The sequence below is a fragment of the Schistocerca cancellata genome, chromosome 4 (genome assembly GCF_023864275.1).
Source record: "Schistocerca cancellata isolate TAMUIC-IGC-003103 chromosome 4, iqSchCanc2.1, whole genome shotgun sequence".
NCBI classification, from domain to species: domain Eukaryota; kingdom Metazoa; phylum Arthropoda; class Insecta; order Orthoptera; family Acrididae; genus Schistocerca; species Schistocerca cancellata.
Window position 1 is genome coordinate 56,283,938 of NC_064629.1, and position 20,942 is coordinate 56,304,879.

At 39.8% G+C, this 20,942-nt stretch overlaps 1 protein-coding gene across 7 annotated transcripts in view; it reads left to right on the forward strand.

Annotated features, from left to right (window-relative positions):
- LOC126184696 (homeotic protein female sterile-like) overlaps window positions 1–20,942 on the forward strand; it is a 263,983-nt gene that overhangs the window by 126,253 nt on the left and 116,788 nt on the right. For 6 of the 7 annotated variants that reach the window (XM_049927201.1, XM_049927205.1, XM_049927203.1 and 3 more), the window contains exons 8-10: window positions 7,822–7,983; window positions 8,110–8,187; window positions 13,957–14,037. In XM_049927201.1, coding sequence (XP_049783158.1) covers window positions 7,822–7,983; window positions 8,110–8,187; window positions 13,957–14,037 — 321 coding nt within the window. The remainder of the gene's footprint in view (window positions 1–7,821; window positions 7,984–8,109; window positions 8,188–13,956; window positions 14,038–20,942) is intronic. The other variant, XM_049927204.1, reaches the window with a different exon arrangement.

A 20,942-nucleotide genomic window follows, 5' to 3' on the forward strand; every position in this document is an offset into this window, starting at 1 on the left:
GGTATTTTTACCTGGTCTAAATCCATATTGATTGATGCAAAGCAGATCATGCTTTTCAACATAATTGCTTAATTTAAAGTACATGAGTGATTCAATTATTTTTGAAAATGTTGGCACAATAGATATTGCTTGGTAGTTCCGGAGGAGTTGTTTATCACCCTTTTTGAATACGGGGATAATTTTAGAGATTTTTAGCAAAGCTGGAAAAACTCCATTCTCTAAACATTTGTTAAAAATAAAGCTTTGTGGCTTACTTATGAGGTGGACTGTTCTTTTAACAACAGGTTCAGACCCTTGATTGTCCTTGCCTTTATATGTTCGATACAGTATGAACATATTTTCTCTAATTTCAGTCAGTTCTTTTGTATACCAGTATATTTTTGTATTTTTACATTTAACAGAGGACCTGACTTTCATTAATGGGGAACAGGAGGACCATATGTCTCTCTCTCTTTTTTTTTTCTTTTTTCTTTTTTTTAAAAGCTTCAAAATCATTTTCAACTCTTGTTTTTCCTGGATGACACTCACAAACAGAGTCCCAGGTTGCGTCCTTCAACTTGTTAATAAATGACATAAAGTGCTCCTTTCTCTGACCTCTTACCCATGCCACATTAAATTCATTGGAATAAGATGGTTTATTATGATAAGTGTTAAAAGCAATGGATCACCATCTGTAAAAAGACCATCAGCCAAGCTAACCACATATTCCTCTCTATGCAAATTAACAATAATATTGTCTAGGCATGCATCATTACGAGTAGGACACATGTTCGTGCAGTGCAAGTTTAAAGATCTTGTTGTTGTTGTTGTGGTCTTCAGTCCTGAGACTGGTTTGATGCAGCTCTCCATGCTACTCTATCCTGTGCAAGCTTCTTCATCTCCCAGTACCTACTGCAACCTACATCCTTCTCAATCTGCTTAGTGTATTCATCTCTTGGTCTCCCCCTACGATTTTTACCCTCCACGCTGCCCTCCAATATTAAATTGGTGATCCCTTGATGCCTCAGAACATGTCCTACCAACCGATCCCTTCTTCTGGTCAAGTTGTGCCACAAACTTCTCTTCTCCCCAATCCTATTCAATACTTCCTCATTAGTTATGTGATCTACCCATCTAATCTTCAGCATTCTTCTGTAGCACCACATTTCAAAAGCTTCTATTCTCTTCTTGTCCAAACTATTTACCGTCCATGTTTCACTTCCATACATGGCTACACTCCATACAAATACTTTCAGAAATGACTTCCTGACACTTAAATCTATACTCGATGTTAACAAATTTCTCTTCTTCAGAAACGCTTTCCTTGCCATTGCCAGTCTACATTTAATATCCTCTCTACTTCGACCATCATCAGTTATTTTGCTCCCCAAATAGCAAAACTCCTTTACTACTTTAAGTGTCTCATTTCCTAATCTAATTCTCTCAGCATCACCCGACTTAATTCGACTACATTCCATTATCCTCGTTTTGCTTTTGTTGATGTTCATCTTATATCCTCCCTTCAAGACACTGTCCATTCCGTTCAACTGCTCTTCCAGGTCCTTTGCTGTCTCTGACAGAATTACAATGTCATCGGCAAACCTCAAGGTTTTTATTTCTTCTCCATAGATTTTAATACCTACTCCGAATTTTTCTTTTGTTTCCTTTACTGCTTGCTCAATATACAGATTGTATAACATCGGGGAGAGGCTACAACCCTGTCTCACTCCCTTCCCAACCACTGCTTCCCTTTCATGTCCCTCGACTCTTACAACTGCCATCTGGTTTCTGTACAAATTGTAAATAGCCTTTCGCTCCCTGTATTTTACCCCTGCCACCTTTAGAATTTGAAAGAGAGTATTCCAGTCAACATTGTCAAAAGCTTTCTCTAAGTCTACAAATGCTAGAAACGTAGGTTTGCCTTTCCTTAATCTTTCTTCTAAGATAAGTCGTAAGGTCAGTATTGCCTCACGTGTTCCAGTATTTCTACGGAATCCAAACTGATCTTCCCCGAGGTCGGCTTCCACTAGTTTTTCCATTCATCTGTAAAGAATTCGTGTTAGTATTTTGCAGCTGTGGCTTATTGAACTGATTGTTCAGTAATTTTCACATCTGTCAACACCTGCTTTCTTTGGGATTGGAATTATTATATTCTTCTTGAAGTCTGAGGGTATTTCGCCTGTTTCATACATCTTGCTCACAAGATGGTAGAGTTTAGTCAGGACTGGCTCTCCCAAGGCCGTCAGTAGTTCCAATGGAACGTTGTCTACTCCGGGGGCCTTGTTTCGACTCAGGTCTTTCAGTGCTCTGTCAAACTCTTCACGCAGTATCGTATCTCCCATTTCATCTTCATCTACATCCTCTTCCATTTCCATAATATTGTCCTCAAGTACATCGCCCTTGTATAGACCCTCTATATACTCCTTCCACCTTTCTGCTTTCCCTTCTTTGCTTAGAACTGGGTTTCCATCTGAGCTCTTGATGTTCATACAAGTGGTTCTCTTATCTCCAAAGGTCTCTTTAATTTTCCTGTAGGCAGTATCTGTCTTAACCCTAGTGAGATAAGCCTCTACATCCTTACATTTGTCCTCTAGCCATCCCTGCTTAGCCATTTTGCACTTCCTGTCGATCTCATTTTTGAGACGTTTGTATTCCTTTTGGCTGCTTCATTAACTGCATTTTTATATTTTCTCCTTTCATCAATTAAATTCAATATTTCTTCTGTTACCCAAGGATTTCTAAGAGCCCTGGTCTTTTTACCTACTTGATCCTCTGCTGCCTTCACTACTTCGTCCCTCAAAGCTACCAATTCTTCTTCTACTGTATTTCTTTCCCCAATTCCTGTCAATTGTTCCCTTATGCTCTCCCTAAAACTCTGTACAACCTCTGGTTCTTTCAGTTTATCCAGGTCCCATCTCCTTAAATTCCCACCTTTTTGCAGTTTCTTCAGTTTTAATCTACAGGTCATAACCAATAGATTGTGGTCAGAGTCCACATCTGCCCCTGGAAATGTCTTACAATTTAAAACCTTAGATCTTAATATATTAAAAAATGTTCTGGAGTCTTGTTGCCTTGAGTTTCCCATTTCAATATTAGAATCACCACAAATAACAATCTTGTTTTAAACTTAAAAGTTTCAAAACTACTAGTTCAAACTGTTAAAAAAGAATGTCTCGATTTGGAGACCTATACAGGCTAACAATTACAATGTTTTCTTCAGTCAGTCTTATACAGCTAAATTCGGCATTTACTTCTGAACAATATGGCATTATCTAATTTTGAAAATTGTTGGACATGCTTGGTATAAATTCCAGCACCCCCATTTTTTCTGTTTTTCATGCACATTATGTTAGGTAAAACATATCCTTGAGGGGAAAAAACTGTCAACTTAATTTTCTGTTAGCCAGTGTTCTGACACACACATCACATCTACATCCTTAATGTTACAAAAATGTTGTAATTCTAACAGTTTATTTCTTAAACAACAAATATTGACTTGCAGTAATATTAATATTTTGTCATTGTTTTCATTCTCAACTTAGCACTCATCTGCATGTGGCAAATCCAAGTTGCACATATTGTTTCTGACTGTTGGAATCGCTGGAATATTTACTTCCGTTAAAAAAGCATTTTCATCAATGCTCTTGGTATACGTCACTGTTTCATCATGTTGCATGTTAAATTCAAAAGTAACATCACTTTTGTCTTTCATAGCTATAACAGGCTTTACAGCTCGCTGCATGTTTGATTTTGCATTAACTATATCCAAGATATTCCAACTAACATATGCTTTTTCTAGTCTCTTGATGTGCAAACCATGTGATGTATGAAATCGTTTCCCTAGTGTGCTTATATCAATGTATGTTGTATTTTTGAATTCCCTGCATATATATTGCACAGCTTTATTCATTTTCTCTATTTCCTTGTTTACACAGGACCAATTATATAGATCGTGACAATGTGGTACAGAAAAAATGATTACATTCGTGTTCTGGAATTCATGCAACCTCTGTTTAAGGGAGAGCACGAAATCTTTTACTTCATTTTTAGCTACGTCGTTTCTCCCCACAAGAAAGACATAAAGTTCCGATGAGGACTTGTCACAAAATTAGGCACATCAAAGCGACATCACCTGCTCCTCAAAGTTTGAGGTGTGAAACTGTGCTGACTGCGTAGCAAAAAATGTAGTCACTGATTAATTTTCATTCTGTAGGACTGCGAAGAAACTTCCTGTGAGAAAGTTCTTAAGAAAACTACAAAATTATTTTTTGTAACATTTCAGACAACATTATTGTATCGTATCGCGTACAGAGGCAAATTACTTCTGCACTATTCCGTGCACAGCAGCGAGCAAGTCATAGGCCATCACCAAGAGTTTTGTTTGGACAGCTCACTTTAATATGACCGAGAATATTCCCTACTTCCCAAACATATTTTACTGGCTGCTAATACATATCCTTTGGCATTGCATCCATCACTGAAAACGCCAATATACGCTACGCAAAAGTAATTGTAGTTATTTTGAAGCCAGCATTTTCACTGAAATCTAGCAAAATATTTCTTCGAAAGGTTTTGTGAAACCCAAGTTTTATCTAAATTTGCTGTAAGCCTATTATACTCAGCACGCAATACATGCTTGGTACACAAAAAAGCCTCGTTCTTACTACTGCAATGTCCCTGTCTTGTGTTACAAATTTCGTCCATCATTACAGTTTCTGAATTAAAAACCAAGTGGGTGGAGAAGACAGTACATTGAAGTGACTGGTCAGAATAATCAGTTATATCACTGACATTACCCTGTATTTCTCTAGCCATCGGCTACTATCCTCTGTCATACTAAAGTAATACAATTTTACATTCTAGCTCTTTGTAAAAGTTTTCAAATATCACAGATTTCTATGCTCTTCTTGGAGAATCGGAATAGGTGCTGGGACTGTTGTGATGTTACTGCTCTGTTTATATATACAATCGATACAGAAGCACCACAACGTTTTGTCATTTTATGAACTGCATTACCCTTCCTACGAAACAGCCAGTAAATCATTCTATGAAAAAAAGTTAAATTAAAGTAAACCGAATGCATTCAGATTATATCTGAATGTAAAGACATTCGATACAGATTTTTAGGAAAAAACTGTTGTTTATTAATGCAGAATTGATAATCTTATTTTAATTGACAGTTACTGTGAAGTAAAATAATCGCCACCACTTGTGATAAATTTATCAGACGTCTACTGTAAGGGAAAAACATTTGCAGTATGCCCTCTATAACTGAAATGAATAGACAAACATTTGAATCAAGGCGGCTTTTTACAGAGACGGCACTTAGCTAAACTGAAGGATCTTCTGACTCCTTGTCTTCAGATTACTGTCGCTTGTTTCAGCCAGGTGTATCATCATAACTTCCACTATGGTCTCTCTTAAACCCTGGTTCAAGAAATCAGTTTCTTGGCAATACTTCTGTGTGTTTTACGCACCTCTGCCAGTCCTGCTGAGTAACGTTGTCAAGAGCTTCGTGCATTAGCTTCTCGACATTAGCATGTTTGAAAGTAGTATATTTCTTTTCACTACTTCTCGCTGTACTTGGGCCCATATCAATTCAGTGGGATTATACTGGCAGTGATATGGTGGTAGACGTACCACTTGATGTCTCATTTCATTTGCCAATTGATCTAATTCGTAAGTCTTTTTGGCACCTATGATTTCTTCCTTAGACAGGAGTTCATCCTTTGTTTCATCAACTGAAAATGAAACATTCTCTCTCTTTAACCACTCCATAACATGTGCCTTGAGCCAATTTGAATGTGGCAGCTTTTCTATCTGAATAGTGTGGTAGCTGGCATTATCCATCACGATAATTGACCCTTCTTCCAGTGCAGACAACAGTCGAATAAACAAGTTCTTAAAAACTTCTCCATTCATTTCTGAATGGTAATTGGATTAGCAAGAACTATGGTATGAAGCCTGTAGTTGATGAACCAGTGTGGGTGATGATTAATCTGTCACTTCTACCTGTAGGCACTTTCAAACTGCCGTTTCCTTTGGAGTCATACCATATATACTTATTGGTGTGGTTCTGTGAAACACAAGTTTCATACAAGTACACTATAGGTCTGGTGTCTTCAGCATGCAAGATGTGCATTGTCCACAAAAACTTCGCTCTTGCTGCCGCAGTGTCTCGGAGTTCCATTAAGAATTTCCGTCCATCATTGCACTTCTTAAAAAAGACGAAGAGTGGAGGTCTCTGAGCCTGAGCAATTAAGTTTTTCACTGAGGTCAACCTGTATTTCTTTAGCCGTTGGATACTCTACTCTGTCTTATATCCAAGTACAGTTCTACACACGAGTTTGTTGTTAAAATCGTCAGAGTCTGTTGATTTCCGTTCACATGACACAGATTTGCTAATACGACCTACATTTGACTTGGAGACACCACATGCTTTAGCAGTAAGTTTATGAATTTGCGCAAAATTTAAGTTATTCCTCACGTCTTCATTGTCTGCCAGATCAGTAAAAAACTTGAGTACATTTGATATGATAATATTAGAGTGTTCATGTATGAATGTCTTCACACCCTTTACGCACACTGACTGGAGGAGTACTACAAGTAGGCCGTTGCTCCTGCAGTGTTGTTCACCACCAAACACATGTCACAGCACCTTTCTAAAGACAGTAAGACACTGAGATCAGACGTGAACACTCGATATAGCACAGCTACACTGAGCTTTCAGCTGCTCTGATCTACCGCACCACTAACGGTACCTACATGGCAACAAAGCCGAGAGGCAGGCGAATCACAGCCCTGCTGGCGGCAGGCAGCGGCTGTGACCTTGAGGACTCTACTTTTGTGCCGGCCACATTAGCTATAACCTCAATAACTGTTTAACATTGAGTTGTAAATATAAACTGCAGGGATATCAGCTGTTTTCTGTTTTGTGTAGAGCGTATGCCAGTGTTGATTTAGACTAAAATACCCTGCAGTTATTTTTAAGAAGCTTTGGCCTTCACCTGTCAGAAGATATGAGTGTCTCGAGTGTGTCGTCCATTGAGACGCTCTTGGATGTCGTGGAGACAAAATTTCCAGATATTAATGCCTGATCTGTGAGTGTCAGGCTGAAAGTATACAGGGTGTTTCAAAGTCTTTGCCTCCAACATCTAGGGATAGTGATTACTAATGTCATTGAGAACAACTTTAGTGAGAGGCAAAGTGTTCGCTGATGCATTGTGGTGACCCTAGGCAACCTTAGTATTCGCTGGCTCTTATGCGTTGAGAGTTTCTGGTGTTCTGCATGCAACCTACTACCCCACTAAATTAATAAGATTGATTTTAAACAAGAAAAACTTAAAAATCAGTGTCTCTAAGTAGAGAAAGATATTTTAGAATTAATTGGGACCTTTAATTTTGCTGGGCCTACCCCTTCCACATGTGGCAGATGACTTTTTTTCATAGGCAACCCACAAGGCATGCACATACCGTGAGAACCTGTGCCCTGCTGCTTCTCAGGGACATAACCATTACAGACGGGCGAGCAGCATTGCCTGGAACCGTCAGTATTTGTTGCATGGACTTTGAAGCACCCTGTATATAAATCTGTGTGGTATAAGAACTAGTGTACTGCCTTAATGGAAGAATATTTTTGTTGACCTGTTAGTAATATGTCATAAGATATTATTGTTTTGTCCTGCATTGAATACCTCTTACATATTTACAGAATTTTATGCTGGTTTTGCTGTTTGCAGCATTACTCAAGGTGTTACTAATAGAAAAGCATTTATTATAATGTGATGCTGGTATGTATGTTCAATGAAGTGAGATTCTTAAGGTTTTTTATGTAACTTTTAGATGAAGAAGGGTGTGAAAAGAAAGGCAGATACAACAACACCATCATCAGATTCCTTTGAGCCCCTTTACAATTCAATTGATTCTAAGTCTGCCAAAGTTGCTACACGGAGAGAATCTGGAAGGACAATCCGGAAGGTTGTGAAAGATTTGCCAGTTTACCAGGTTAGAAAATACTTCATTCTGTACTTAACTATTGTTGCTTAGTTTCTTAATTGATTCTTATTCTGTTCATTGACTTAATCATATACTGAGAGAGCAGGTCCATGTTTAATGTAACATATTTTATAGCAGCCTCAACGACAAGATGATGGTGTTCCCTTTAGTCAAGCTACGGTCCCTCATTCAGCTACTGGGATAACATCACAGGTACAGTAAACATTTTTATAGCAGATTTTCAGGATACACAGATTGTAAAAAGTGCTTTCTAGTGGTCTTACCTTAATCAGCAAATTTTAGGACATACCTTTGTAAGTTACAGTTATACGTGCCGTACATAACAGCCTATTGTGATATTTTCAATACTGGATTTAAGATTGTACATTCTAATCGCTCTGGCAAGCTTTTTTGGTGCCATCAAAATGTAAGCTTTTCATATTTCACTTCACTTGAAAAAAATTGTTAAATGGCGACCTGCCCAGGTCAACGTGACTGTTTCTGGGAAGGGGAGGTATGCTGGCCCCAGATAGAATCTGCCAATCGCATTGATGACAAGGGGTTGGTGTATTGACCAGCATGAATGTGGTTTTTGGGTGGTTTCTCACATCCCACTAGGTGAATACCAGGTTGGTTCCCATGTTCTACCTCAGGTACATAAGATAAATACTATGTAAACATTTCGAACACTTTCTCACACTTACAGGCAGACAGATTGAGTACACAGCTTCTGTCCTGGGAGGTGAACAGGAAACTGATGACCTTCGTTGTTTGGACTCCTTAAAACAGTTACTCAGTATCAGCAGCATAGATGGCATCAGAAATGTCTGGGCTTTGTTTTACCACCAGTACTTGACTAAAGTTAACTAGAGCCTCATCATTTTCTTTCAATAGGGGTAATCCAAAACCTCAAAAACCATCCCTACAAACACTGCTCCATACATCAAATCCTGTGTTATGTTTTTTGGCCCTGGAGTCCAGTTAGTATGCTTATGTCAGGATCTGGGTTACATTTTCATTGTGAGCTTTCTCTTTAGGCTTTGTCATTAACTAGGTAATTACTACCCTACACAGTAAGAATACTAATGTGTTGTTTTGTTGGTGCAGTGTATGTTAGTTATTTAGTTGTTATGATTTCGATAAATGGTTACAATTTTTCGCTAAACTCTCGTTCAGAACATCATCTATCATACGCATTCTATTATTTGGTTCTTGTTGATTATTATCAAAGAAAGCAGCAGTGTAAGTAACAACAAATAGCAGTCTCTTGCCATTGTTTCGCTAATGAGACGATTCATCTCTTTCTTCTTCTTCTTCTTCTTCTTCTTCTTCTTCTCCTCCTCTCTCTCTCTCTCTCTCTCTCTCTCTCTCTCTCTCTCTCTCTCTTTCGTAAGCGGTGGTAGCATGCACAAAAGCAAGCCATGCCACGAGGCAACATGCCGTAAACACACAATGTGACAAACAATGCATGACACAGTACGGTAATGCATTTTTAACTTAGAGTGACGTAAACACCTATAACAAAGAGAACGGCACTTATCATATCAAAGAAAAATAGCAATCAATTCAAACCAGATGAAGCACGTGAAAAAGGAAGGGTACCCGTATAAATACAGGCGGAGTGCCTGGCGCATAGCAATGGCTACCTGGTATAGCTTAACTGCTAAGCTTAAGACTCGAACCAAAGTACTGTAGCTATATCGTCATTCATTCGACCTAAATTGTGTCTCGTATTACAATGGACCAACATTGTTTCGATTTGGAAGTGCGGCCTAAAACTTTACTCTCCCCTTGAATTTCGAGTCTCAAATTTCAGGTGCGGCTTATATTTGGGAAATTTTTTTTCCTTAATTTCGAATCTCATTTTTCAGGTGCGTCTTAGATTAGAGTGCGGTAGTCATTTCCTTTCCTGTTCCACTTGCGAATAGAATGAGGAAGAAAGACTGTCTATGTGCCTCCATGTAAGCCCTAATTTCTGTTATCTTTGAAGTCATTAGGAAAAATGTACGTTGGCAGCAGTAGAGGCATTCAAATACCAATTCTGAAAATTTACTTGTTAATGTTCCTCGAAAAGAATGTTGCCTTGCCTCCAGGGATTCCCATTTTAGATTGCGACGCACCTTTGTAATACTTGTGTGCTGTTCGAACTTTGAACATGCTGGTAACAATTCTAGCAGCTCACCTCTGAATTGCTCCCTTTGATCTGACCTGGTGCAGATACCAAACACTCAAGCAATGCTTGAGAATGGGTCGCACAGCTGTTCTGCATACAGTCTCGTTTGCAGATGAACCACACTTTCCTGAAGCTAGCTGCCAGTTGTCACACAAACTACAAATTTTGTTAAAGTTGTCTTGTATCATCCTACAGTCACTCAACTTCAACACATTTTATATCCTCTCTACTTCGACCATCATCAGTTATTTTGCTCCCCAAATAGCAAAACTCATTTACTACTTCAAGTGTCTCATTTCCTAATCTAATTCCCTCAGCATCACCCGACTTAATTCGACTACATTCCATTATCCTCGTTTTGCTTTTGTTGATGTTCATCTTATACCCGCCTTTCAAGACACTATCCATTCCGTTCAACTGCTATTCCGAGTCCTTCGCTATCTCTGACAGAATTACAATGTCATCGGCGAACCTCAAAGTTTTTATTTCTTCTCCGTGGATTTTAATTCGAACTCTGAATTTTTCTTTTGTTTCCTTTACTGCTTGCTCAATATACAGATTGAATAGCATCGGGGAGAGGCTACAACCCTGTCTCACTCCCTTCCCAACCATTGCTTCCCTCTGTACAAATTGGAAATAGCCTTTCGCTCCCTGTATTTTACCCCTGCCACCTTCAGAATTTGAAAGAGAGTATTCCAGTCAACATTGTCAAAAACTTTCTCTAAGTCTACAAATGCTAGAAATGTAGGTTTGCCTTTCCTTAATCTTTCTTCTAAGATAAGTCGTAGGGTCAGTATTGCCTCACATGTTCAAACATTTCTACGGTATCCAAACTGATCTTCCCCGAGGTTGGCTTCTACAAGTTTTTCCATTCATCTTTAAGAAATTTGTGTTACTATTCTGCAGCCGTGGCTTATTAAACTGATAGTTCGGTAATTTTCACATCTGTCAACACCTTCTTTCTTTGGGATTGGAATTATTATATTCTTCTTGAAGTCTGAGGGTATTTCGCCTGTCTCATACATCTTGCTCACCAGATGTTAGAGTTTTGTAAGGCTGGCTCTCCAAAGGCTGTCAGTAGTTCTAATGGAATGTTGTCTACTCCCGGGGCCTTGTTTCGACTTAGGTCTTTCAGCGCTCTGTCGAACTCTTCAAGCAGTATCATACCTTTTATTTCATCTTCGTCTACATTCTCTTTCTTTTTTATAATATTGTCCTGAAGAACATTGCCCCTGTATAGACCCTCTATATACTCCTTCCACCTTTCTGCTTTCCCTTCTTTGCTTAGAACTGGGTTTCCATCTGAGCTCTTGATACTCATAGAAGTGGCTCTCTTTTTCTCCAAAGGTCTCTTTAATTTTCCTGTAGGCAGTATCTATCTTACCCCTGGTGAGATAAGCCTCTATATCCTTACATTTGTCCTCTAGCCATCCGTGCTTAGCCATTTTGCACTTCCTGTCGATCTCATTTTTTAGATGTTCGTATTCCCTTTTGCCCACTTCATTTACTGCATTTTTGTATTTTCTCCTTTCATCCAAGGATTTCTACTAGCCCTCGTCTTTTTACCTACTTGATCCTCTGCTGCCTTCACTATTTCATTCCTCAAAGCTACCCATTCTTCTTCTACTGTATTTCTTTCCCCCATTCCTGTAAATTGTTCCCTTATGCTCTCCCTTAAACTCTTTACTCTTTCAGTTTATCCAGGTCCCATCTCCTTAAATTCCCACCTTTTTGCACTTTCTTTAGTTTTAATCTACAGTTCATAACCAATAGATTGTGGTCAGAGTCCACATCTGCGCCTGGAAATGTCTTAAAATTTAAAACCTGGTTCCTAAATCTCTGTCTTACCATTATATAATCTATCTGAAACCTTCTAGTATCTTCAGGGTTCTTCCATGTATACAACCTTCTTTCATGATTCTTGAACCAAGTGTTGGCTATGATTAAGTTATGCTCTGTGCAAAATTCTACTAGGTGGCTTCCTCTTTCATTTCTTAGCCCCAATCCATATTCACCTACTACGTTTCCTTCTCTTCCTTTTCCTACTGTCGAATTCCAGTCACCCATGACAATTAAATTTTAGTCTCCCTTCACTACCTGAATAATTTATTTTATCTCATCATACATTTCATCAATTTCATCATCATCTGCAGAGCTAGTTGGCATATAAACTTGTACTACTGTAGTAGGCATGGGCATCGTGTCTATCTTGGCCACAATAATGCGTTCACTATACCTTTGGTAGTAGCTTACCCACACTCCTATTTTCCTATTCATTATTAAAGCTACTCCTGCCTTACCCTATTTGATTTTGTATTTATAATCCTGTATTCACCTGACCAAAAGTCTTGTTCCTCCTGCCACCGAACTTCACTAATTCCCACTATATCTAACTTTAACCTATCCATTTCCCGTTATAAATTTTCTAACCTACCTGCCCTATTAAGGGCTCTGACATTCCGCACTCCGATCCATAGAATGCCAGTTTTCTTTCTCCTGATAACAACGTCCACCTGAGTAGTCCCCGCCTGGAGATCCGAATGGGGGACTATTTTACCTCCGGAATATTTTACCCAAGAGGACGCCATCATCATTTAATCATAGAGTAAAGCTGCATGCCCTCGGAAAAAATGACGGCTGTAGTTTCCTCTTTTCTTTCAGCTGTTCGCAGTACCACAACAGCAAGGCCGTTTTGGTTAGTGTTAAAAGGCCAGATCAGTCAATCATCCAGACTGTTGCCCCTGCAACTACTGAAAAGGCTGCTGCCCCTCTTCAGAAACCACACATTTGTCTGGCCTCTCAACAGATACCCCTCCGTTGTGGTTGCACCTACGGTACGGCTATCTGTATCGTTGAGACATGCAAGCCTCCCCACCAATGGCAAGGTCCATGGTTCATGCCAGGAGGCTAGTGTATTCAACATAATTGATGTCAGTATTGGAAAAAAATTCTCAGTATCTGACATATATTATAGGACTTGGTTTCCTTATGTTGCATGGTAATCATACCTTGGTGTGAGTTTGTTAGTTTGTGGATACAACTGTACCAACTTCTTTAGAGGTACATAGTAATTATTGGTGTGACACTGCAAAACAAGTATCTTCACAGTCTCTCACTAACAGGGAAAGGGTACCAAAATAAGGAGTACAACAAAGTTCTCATGATAGAACTGTCTCAACCTTATATGTATATCTCATAAACAATGATAATAGGAAATATTGGAACAGAAAACCATTTTTAATTAAAAAGGACTGATGCAATTTGTGATTGTATAGATCACTACCCAACTTATATGCAAGACCTTAAGAATTCACGTTAACAGTTAGTTTTAGTCAGGACTATTGGGACATTTGTCAGTACTACACTTGCATCAATAATGATGATAAAAGGTGCTTGTAAAACTATCTGTATGTGTGATACTACAAAATCGCAAATAGTAAAGTGCATTTGATAGCAAATGAGAAACCTGTTCGCAGCAATGGGACCAATGCATCAAGAATTGTTAAGCCTTCCTTTTCTGTGTTAAAAAATGCAACTGTTTGTATGCTTGTCACTTCATCATCTGAAAGAAATTATGTGATTACTTTACAAAAATTGCAAGAGGTTGTATTCTTACACTTGTGGATTTCTATTTAGTTTTAGTCATTATTGTTAGGGGGAAACTCCATTTATACCTGTTGTACCAACAGAAAATTCCCCTCTTTTGAATGCCTGCACTCGTACTGTATTTCATTCGCAATTAATGTTTAGAGTAAGGAAAAAAAAGTACTGGCTTTGTTATAAACTATGTGGTTTTGTGTTATTTTTAGGTAAAGCTGAAGGATAAATTAAATGAATCTCTCAAGGCTTGCAATGAGATATTGAAGGAGCTCTTTTCAAAGAAGCATTCGGTATGTATCAATTTACCTCCATATGAAATAATTTGAATATGCATTTGTTGTGTCGAAAATGTTAGTTTCGTATTGTAACATATATACAAAATTTCACCTATTTTTAAAGCAATAATATTATCATCATTTACAAGTTTTTTCCTCAAAATTTACTCCTAGAAGTTTCAATGCAATCTGGTGGTCAGCCATAAATTTCTCTGAACTATGAAGGGAATGACGTGGAGCTTTCCAGTTTTTAAGGAGTGGTCACAGAGTCACATTTTTAAGATTGCATAGTAGACTGTGTTTTGCAAAATTTTAATTACTGTGCTACGATTGTTGTGTTAAATGACATGAAATGTATTTCCATCTTAAGGTTTTTTGTAATCCATTAAGTGACAAAATGTTGTATCCAGCATAACAATGAAATTCATGTCGATATGTACTCTTTGGGAGTAGTAATCAGTAGGGACAATAAAAATTCTCATATAGCTTTAAATGTGAATATAGATGTGAGTTTGCCTCAAAATGCAAAATTATTTACTAAAAAATATTTCATTGCGAATTGTAACCAGATGACCTATTTTATCAGATGTAGTTTGATATAGCTTTGTTTTCTGCATATAAATATTGAAATTTGAACCAACTTTTTAGTAACTGGTATTACACGTCATCTTGCGAAGCTCAATTTGGAAAGATGATGTGGGTAAGAATGTGTTTGCTAAATAAAAAGTGCACAAATGTAACAGCATTTTAGTGCACTCTAGGCTCCAGTGCCTAGCCAATTGAGATGATGAATGGTCTGCATAAGATAAACACTTTGTACTACATCATAGGACGTAGCCACGGGATCTAGTATCTTAGAACAATATAACATGTATGTTTGCTAGCTAAAGTTACAAGTTAGTATAATGGTGACATTTTGGCAGGCCGAGGCACTGTCGTTGAGCTAGTGTTGGTACAGCTCGACCTTTCTCTTTTAAATAATGGTGCCTCCACACATTTCAGTGTGGTGCATGGCACTTACCGAGCCATTGACCTTTTGGTCTGCAGCCCTGGCCTTCTACAGTTTGTCCAATGTAGTGTGCATGATGACTTGTGCGATAGTGACCACTTTCCGATCTTTCTGTCACTGCCCCAGCGTCACTCACCTGGGCGCCTCCCCAGATGGGCTTTGAAAAAGGGTGACTGGGACTCGATCGTCTGCATTGCCACCCTTGAGCCTCTTTCTTATGGTGCCATTGATGTGGTGGTTTCTGCCCCAGAATCTGCAATTCCCTGTTCTTCCAGGTCCCCTCAACTCGCCAACGGAAGCAGGAATGTTGGGAATCGTATGTCTCCACCATTGGCACCCATACCTCCCCATCACAGGATTGGTGCAAGATTAGGTGACTCTATGCCAGCAACACCTCTTCAACCTTTTCAACCGTATCTGGGTTGAGGGTGAGTTCCCCTCTCAGTGGCGGGAAAGCATTATCATCCTAATGTTGAAGCCTGAAAGGAACCCCCTGGGGGTGGACAGCTGCCCCCATTATCCTCACCAACTTTATGTGCAAGTTGTTCGAATGCATGGTGAGCCGGAGGTTGGGTTGCCTACTTGAGTCTCGGGGCCTTCTAGCTCTGTCCCAGGGTGGGTTCCGTAAGGGCCGCTCTGCCACCGGTAATCTGTTTTGCCTGGAGTCTGCCATCCGCACGGCATTTGCCCGCCGTCAGCATCTGGCTGCCATCTTTTTTGACATGCGAAAGGCGTACGATACGACGTGGCAACATCACATCCTCACCATGCTTCATGGGTGGGGTCTTAGGGGTCCACTCCCGCTTTTTACTCAAAATTTTTCTATTGCTTCATTCCTTCCGCGTGCAAGTTGGTTCCTCCCATAGTTCCTCCCGAGTTCAGGAGAATGGGGTCCCATAAGACTCTTTCTTGAGTGTCTACTTCTTTTTAGTTGCTATCAATGGGCTAGCTGCGGCTGTGGGAATGTCCGTATCGGCTTCTTTGTATGCAGGTGTCTTTTGCCTGTACTATAGCTCCACTGGCATTGTGGTTGCTGAACGGTGGCTACAGGGCGCTATCCACAGGGCGTGGTCTTAGGCCGTCATGCAGTTCTTGGCATTTCTGCCGGCATCGCACTGTTCACCCTGAGCCACGGCTTTATCTTGACGGCAAACCCCTTGTCGTGGTGGAGACGCATTGGTTTTTGGGCTTGCTTTTTGATGCCCAGTTGACTTGGCTCCCATTCGGCAGCTTAAAAAAACATTGTGGCGCCATCTTAACACTCTTTGTTGCTTGAGTCACACCAGCTGGGGTGCCGATCGGTCTACCCTTCTATGACTGTATCAGGCGTTGATTCAGTCCCGTCTTGATTATGGGAGCCTGACTTATGGTTCGGCATCGCCTTCCGTGTTGCAGGTGCTCGACCCCATACTTCACTGCGGGATCCGACTCACAACTGGAGCTTTCCGCACAAGCCGTGTAAACAGCATACTTGTGGTGGCTGGTGTCCCTCCATTGCAGATCCAGCGCCAACGACTACTGGCCACTTATGCTGCACATGTTTGTAGCTTGCCTGGGCATCCAAATTACCGTCTCCTGTTCCTCACCTTCGACGTCCATCTTTCAGAACAGCAGCCCCGGTCTGGGTGTACGATCGTGGTTCGCATCTGGGCTCTTCTCTCTGGGCCTGAGTTTTTCCCTCTCCCACCTCTTTTCTGGGCCCATATACGTATACCGCCGTGATGTGTGTCCCGCCCATGGCTTCGGCTGGATTTGGCACAGGACCCGAAGAAATCAGTCCCTCCTGAGGCCCTCCGCCGCCACTTTCTTTCCTTCCTTGCCGTGTTTCATGGCTCTGACGTGGTCTATAATGACGATTCGATGGTTGCTGGTCGAGTTGGTTATGCTCTTACTCTTGGGGATCATTCTGAACAACGCTCATTGCTGGCTGGCTGCAGTGATTTCACTGCCGAGCTGGTCGCCATCTCTCGTACCCTAGAGTATATCCACTCCTGCTCAGGTGAGTCGTTCATTTTCTTTAGTGACTCCCTGAGTGGTTTACAAGCTATTGACCAGTTTACAAGCTATTGACCAGTGTTTTCCTTGCTTTCGTCTGGTGATGGCTATCCAGGAGTCCATCCATACTCTTGCCCGTTACGTCTGCTCTGTGGTTTTTATGTTAACCCCGGGTCACTTCGGCATCCCGGGTAATGAATGTGTTGACACACTGGCCAAACAGGCTGTTGGTACACTGGCTCCGTTCAGTTTTGTGGCAGAAGGTCCTTGGTACCTGGGGTGATGAATGGCGCACCCTGCCTTCCCCCAACAAACTTCGGATCGTCAAGAAGACTACCGGTGTCTGGTGCTCCTCTTTGAGGGCCTCTCGCAAGGGCTCTGTTGTACTCTGCCGGTTGCGCATTGGCCACACCTGTATGACGCACTGTTATTTATTGTGCCGTGACGACCCATCTCTCTGTCGCTGTTGTTCAGCATTGATAGTGCTCCACATTTTGTGGGACTGTCCACTTTTAACTGCACTCAGGCAGACGTTTGTGCTGCCTGATACGCTCCCTGCACTTTAAATGGATGACACTGCGATGGTAGGCTTAGCTTTGAGTTTTATTTGTGCAGGTGGCTTTTATCGCTCGATCTGAGGTTTTGTGTTGGGACTGGCCTTTGCCCTACGGTTTTAGATTGAGCTTTTTAGTGTGTCTCTTGGTGGTTGACTTTTCCTTTTTTTGTTTCCATGGTCAGCCAACCTCTGTAACACTGTGTGTTTTTAATTCCTCTTTTTCTTCTTCTTTTTTTTTCTTTTTTTTCCCTCTGTCTTTCTTGTTCTGTGTCATCCCTTGTCATCTCCATTGCTTGTTTTTGTTCCTTGTGGGTGTTTCATGATCATGGAAAAAGGGACCGATGGCCTTTGTAGTAAGGTCCCTTCAACCCCCACAAACCAACCAACCAACATTTTAGCATGGCCATTTTAGGTGGCTGGTGTTTTGAACTGTGGTTGCGTCAAATAATAGTAGAGGTCGGACCAGGACTTCCTCGTTTGTGGCACTGCTGATCTCGGCAAACAATTGTGTTGTTGCTGTTACCAAATACCTTGCATTGTGTGTGTTGTTCGTTCTTTTCTTATTTTTGATTGAGTGAAGAGACTAATCCTTGTCCATCATGGGGTAGTATTATGACCCTCACACAACGAGAAGGGATTGATGATTCATGTGACTGTACGTCAGGTCAGCTTTCACAGAAAAACGGAACATGGGTGTAGGCTGTCTGACCTGTAAGAGGGTGGCAGGGTTAAATTCCCCACACTGCTCCTCACTCTATGGTGTTCATAATTCTAGTTTGTTTACACTCGTGGCTAACTGCCAGTTTATAGTGTCCGCACTTTGCACTATAGCAACCAAAAAGAAAACCTGTCAGCTTACTTTGAACAAGCCAGAATTTTTCTCCTAACGTGCAAATAGTTATTTTCGGCTCTAGTGCTACGCTAAGTACTTCGTCGGTTCTACTTGTAGGGTTCTCCTATGAGAGATAGCTACAGAGACCCACAAAAGGTTGAAATTAATCTTTTAATTAGATTTCATAATAATCAAATTGGTTTGGGAAAAATTAATACCAAGAAACACATTAAACCAGATAATCACTCAGTTCACATGTGGGGAAAATGTTGCTGCTTCTTAACAGGAACAACCATTATTGGGAAGCTTGAATAGAGCCAAAAAAACAAAACAAGCAATGACCATTTTGGAAAAAAAAAACTCTTTGAAGTTTCTGCAAAAGCAAACATAAAAGTTAAGAAGCTATTCAATCACCATAAAGTTATTTCAAAGCCTTAGGACAGTGTCTTCAGGCTCATAGCATGACAATCTTTTAAATATGTATGAAGAGTCATTTACAGATAAAAATAATATATATGTGAATTTCACCAGAAATAGATGTGAAATTTGCCAAAAGTAAATGCTGCATTTTCGGGTCTTAGTAATCGATAAATCTGCTCAATTTATTCTGTATCTTCAAGTCCACTATGAATTATTGGAATGATAAATATTCATACCAATGAATCAGGAGCACAAAATTATACATGGTAGTTCCTCTGGTAAATTTGAAAAAAAATCTGCAGAAAATTATCAGTGTCAATTCTTTTAGTAAACATATGGCCTCAGGAGGAAGACATTTACCAAAAAACTGGGGTTCACAACCAACTTTAGACTATGCATAAAATCCTCATTTGCAACCACTTCAATATCAAAGTCAGTTTAACAACTCCAATGAAATGCTGCTTCAGGCACAGGCACTACCCTATCTGATGCACCTGCACTACACATTTCACCTATTGGTCCACTTGACACTGTGTTACCCAGACTATCATCAGTTTCCATAGTAGTGTTCAAAACTGTAGAAATAGTAGCTATGCCATCTGAATGAGTGTGTCCTCTAAATTCTGAATCTTGTGTGTGCTTTTCTATAACTTCATTGTAACAGTTCATTGCATAATCAGCCAGAATTTCATCTACCATCTAACTGAGCCTCCTCAGTGATGTAATTCTTATAGATGTAAAGGAAATATTCATGGATGTCAGTATGCTAAAAACAACCGAAAATGAATATATAATACCTCCATTACATTCAGGTGTGTGTGTAAACTGTTTTTGTCATGTTGCAGAAATAATCAGCAGAAATAATGTATGGTATTTATGAATTCACAACAGTTTATTTACTTATGTATGCGACACGGAAGAAAACTACCTGTAAATACAATGGAGACTTGATTATCCAGGCTGTTGTCATAAGCCATCCAGATAATCAAAAATCCGAATGACTGAATGTATGAAGAAAAGTGATTTTTCTATTATTAAGTATGGTTACCTTTCTATGGTTAATACATAATGTTAGGTGATGGATTTTGTAAAAACCAACAATACAAAGTTTCATTCAAGAGTTCATTTTTTGCTTTCATCATCACTTTTTGATGTTTACTCATGTCTTCACTATCAAGTTTGCATTTTTACTTCAGAATTAAATTGGTTTTCTTCTTACTATTGCTTGTCACAAAAGTACGTACACCATTCTCATCAGCTATCTTTCACCTAGTTCTTCCTCCCCCCCCCCCCCTCTTCCTCCTCCTCCTCCTCCTCCTCCTTCTCCTCCTCCTTTTTTTGAATCAGTAATATTTTTTTGTGATTTTAAACAGTAACACCAGTTTTGACATTTTTGAACACAGACATGACATGGTACAGTGGCGTAGCAATTGGAACATGTCTGACTCAAACAATAATGAAATGTGGGCTGTCGGACTCAAGGAATAATGAAACTCGTGGGGCAAAGACTCCACAGGGTTTGGTTGGGTAATACCAGTACTTGCACGCATGGACTAGACTACAAAGATGTTCATGGTTGACAATCTGGATAATTGCGAATCCATATAACTGAGGCCCAGAAAATCAAATCCGCAGTGTATGCTGACAGACAACTTCCCTATTGATTTTATACTTATAGCAGAATAGATCAGAAGATAACATGCACAGGTGACAGTTGGTAGATGAATCAAGCCAGCTCTGAAGGCTAATGCCACAAAGACTATTGGTAAATATTTATACCATTACTCATGTATTCCCTTAAATCTCAAGCCTATCAACGTAGAAACACAGCAATCGTATACACACTTATCAGAGAAACTACTGTGAATTTATTAATACCAGTAAAATTGAACGATTGTTGTAAATAAAGTAACAAAACATCATTTAAGGCCAGTGGTATATACTGTGTTTACCTGAGCATAAGATGACTCCCATTTTTTAAAGAGGCTCCATCTGAAAAATTTATTTTCAACATAATCTGATTAATCAGAATTACAGAACATTTTATTGACATTAAGTATCTGCCTAAAAAGTTAACATTACACATATTCTAAACTTATGCGATTTAT